The sequence below is a fragment of the Manacus vitellinus genome, unplaced genomic scaffold, assembly GCF_001715985.3.
Source record: "Manacus vitellinus isolate BGI_N305 unplaced genomic scaffold, ASM171598v3 scaffold_1_pilon, whole genome shotgun sequence".
NCBI lineage: Eukaryota > Metazoa > Chordata > Aves > Passeriformes > Pipridae > Manacus > Manacus vitellinus.
In genome coordinates this window covers 43,572,960-43,575,810 of record NW_021939396.1, presented here as the reverse complement: position 1 = coordinate 43,575,810, position 2,851 = coordinate 43,572,960, and the positions used below count along the sequence as shown (strand labels likewise).

The 2,851-nt window shown below is 41.1% G+C and overlaps 1 protein-coding gene across 1 annotated transcript in view; it reads right to left on the bottom strand.

The window, feature by feature from the left end:
- The window catches only part of LOC103761192 (desmocollin-2), a 25,315-nt gene extending 24,616 nt beyond the window's left edge, over positions 1–699 (bottom strand). Inside the window, exon 1 of the mRNA XM_029959380.1 lies at positions 687–699. Within this exon, the coding sequence (XP_029815240.1) occupies positions 687–699 (13 nt within the window). The remainder of the gene's footprint in view (positions 1–686) is intronic.
- Between the last annotated feature and the right edge of the window lie 2,152 nt (positions 700–2,851).

Here is a 2,851-nt window from a genome sequence, read left to right as displayed (position 1 = left end):
CAACTATTACCGAATTGTAGCTTTTTTATCAGCCAGTCACAAAGCACTTCAAAAAGAAGATCAAGTGGATTGGTAGCTACATTGCAATATTTCTTTACTTATGTTTACATTGAAATGCACAAGCAAGAAGCAAAATTTCCCAAAAGTCCTGTCTTTTTCTTACAATTTCACGTAAATGAGGGTGATCAGTGACTTGTTGCATCTGAAAGTGAGACATTCACTGCTGGACGTCACCAGTAGTGATTGTAGGTGGCAAGAAAGGGAGAGGTGAAACCATGGGGCGGTTGTAGTGGGACGTGCACATTTGTGTGGGCATAAGAATGCTAGAGTGTCTAAAAACACGGCCATGCCCCCATTCTAGTCATGTGGGCAATCCATAGAGGTGTGTGTCCAATTGACTGGTTACACATGAGTGCATTCTGGGCCCACTGTGATAACCTGTGGTAACCTACGATGACCTGCGATAACATTCACAGCTATGTGCTGCAGAACCCCATGGCACGTTGGTGTCGTAGGCTGGCTCTGCTGATGGTTGCACCATAAACATAATAACGTTGCACCGAATTCCATTACACAGACTCAGTGGGACCAGAGGAAAAAGGGCAGTAATGTTTTATTTTTTTGTTATAACTGGTAAAGCCCAATTTGTCTTAAGAAGCAACCCCACATCCCCGGCTGTCAGTTACCTTCACCTGGCATGTCCCACCTCAGGTGTTCATATAAGCGCACGGTAAGACCCTACAGTCCCATGCAGCTGCACCAGACCCTTCACTTTGCCATAGTGGGGTTTGCAGCCTGGTGGGAAGCTCAGGGCCTAATTTCTATTTTAATTCGTTATGCTCCATTCAAGCAATTGTGGACATAGAAAAGGAATGAATTGTCTGGACCCGCAATAATTTCCATCCAAACCTAATAAGCCATAATACTAACCTTGTGGTAAAAACTTCATTTTTAAGCTTTTTAATTCTTTATTTAGTGTCAGTGTGGGACAAACCCACATCTGTCAGAATAGATGCCTAGAGTGGGTTGACCCAGACTGTCTCTTTCAAAGCCCTAATTAACAATCTTAAAAGTCTGGCCTGGCTTCGTACCACTCGTGTTTTCCTCCTCCTACATGCTGATCAGTATTTGCAGTAACACATTGGACCCCTACACTGAATGTAATGCTGCTGCTGTGGTTGCAAGAAGCCTGCAGGAGTTCACGGGGAGACAGGGCAAATACAGACAGGAATAGTAACGAGATGGGATCATGGTACCCTCAGCCCAAGGCTGTTGGAAGTGTCAGCTGGCAGCCTTATTCTTTCTTACTTTTCCTGGTTGTTGGCTTACAGACACAGCTGGAGAATGCACACTGGGCTGGATAGGCCATTGCCTCTGACACAACATGGTTTGTCTCTTGTGTACTCCTGTGCTACCAAGATGTTCTCCCAGAAAGTCTTGAGCCTTCCTTAGTGTCAGTTGCATCAAAGTTGCTCTGCTGTTCAAAAATTCATTTGGAAATTCCACCTGAGTGAGTAAATACCTTTTCATCGCAGCACTTTTTAGAGTCATTCACTTCATCACCAGGAAGCATTTGTACAGCAGAGAGGTATTTGAAAATGGGCTGGCCTGCCCATCGGAAGAGTTATGTTGTGTAACTGCAGTAAATCCCTGCCCTATATGCTGTGTATCCGTGAGCTTACAGACAGATTTCAAGGCTTTCGTTTGATTGTGAGGAACCTCTCATGGCTAGAGGTCTAAATTAACTTTCTTCCGTTCCCGTGCTTTTGACCATCGGCGTGCATGGATATGCTTGTATTTGAAGTTCCCATGGGTGCATTCTTAGGTCTAGAGCCAAGCAATAAGAATGTAAGGGGGAAAAGCATTTCTTTTGTCATGCTGCTTTGGGCACAGAGACCCTACAAATTTCCACAACAGAGTCACATAATTGCAGAATGAATCCTCCAACATTTTTAAGTAAAGCTTTTATAGCATTGATATGCATGATAGTCTTGGGGGAAAAAAAAATCTAACAAGAAAAAACCTTACCTGTAATTTGATTATCTTAGAGCCCACTTGGTATATGGGATTATTAAATGGTAGGCTCGGTGACCACATGAATACATATGAAATATTGGAGAAGAGTTAGCGTGGCTTTTGTAGAGGGAAGTTATATCTTAAAAATCAACCGTAGTGTAATGCTGGACTCAATAAGCATATTGGTAAGTTTCACCTATTCAGTCAGTGCAGGAAAATTCCAAACGTTTGATGAAGCCTATCACCAAAAAAAAAAAATCCTCAATTAAAATTGCAATAGAAGGAGAGGTTTTGCTGTGATCATAGGCGGTTTTAAATGGGGAAAAGAAGAATTATGGAAGTTGTGTTGTAGGAGAGGTTGACAGCTGGAACCTGACCATCTATTCATAAAGATGTGAGGAAGGAGATTAATAGTAACACAGTAACAATGAAGAATTCATGTTCATGACAGCCATATCTAAGGCTAACTACCCAAAGTTACACAAGAACTTTACCATATTGAGTGAACAGGTGCAGAATTGATAGCTGAAATTTTAAATTAATGTAACAATGGAAAGATTAACTAAAGTTAATTAAAGAATTTCAGGCTCTATCCTAGCTGCTACCTCAGTGAGAATACATGAGATAGTTCTCTGCAAATATCTTGAGCTCATTGACCAATGTCAATCAAAGGGAAATAAACCAGCAGTAATTATTTTGAAAGAAACAACATAAACTTCTTCATGCTTAATTTTTTATATTCTCTATAAGGACATGTACAAAAAAAAGCAACAAGAGAAAACTGTAGTTATGAGGACTAAGTTGAGCAGGATTCTTGAGCTTGGGAAAAAGAAAG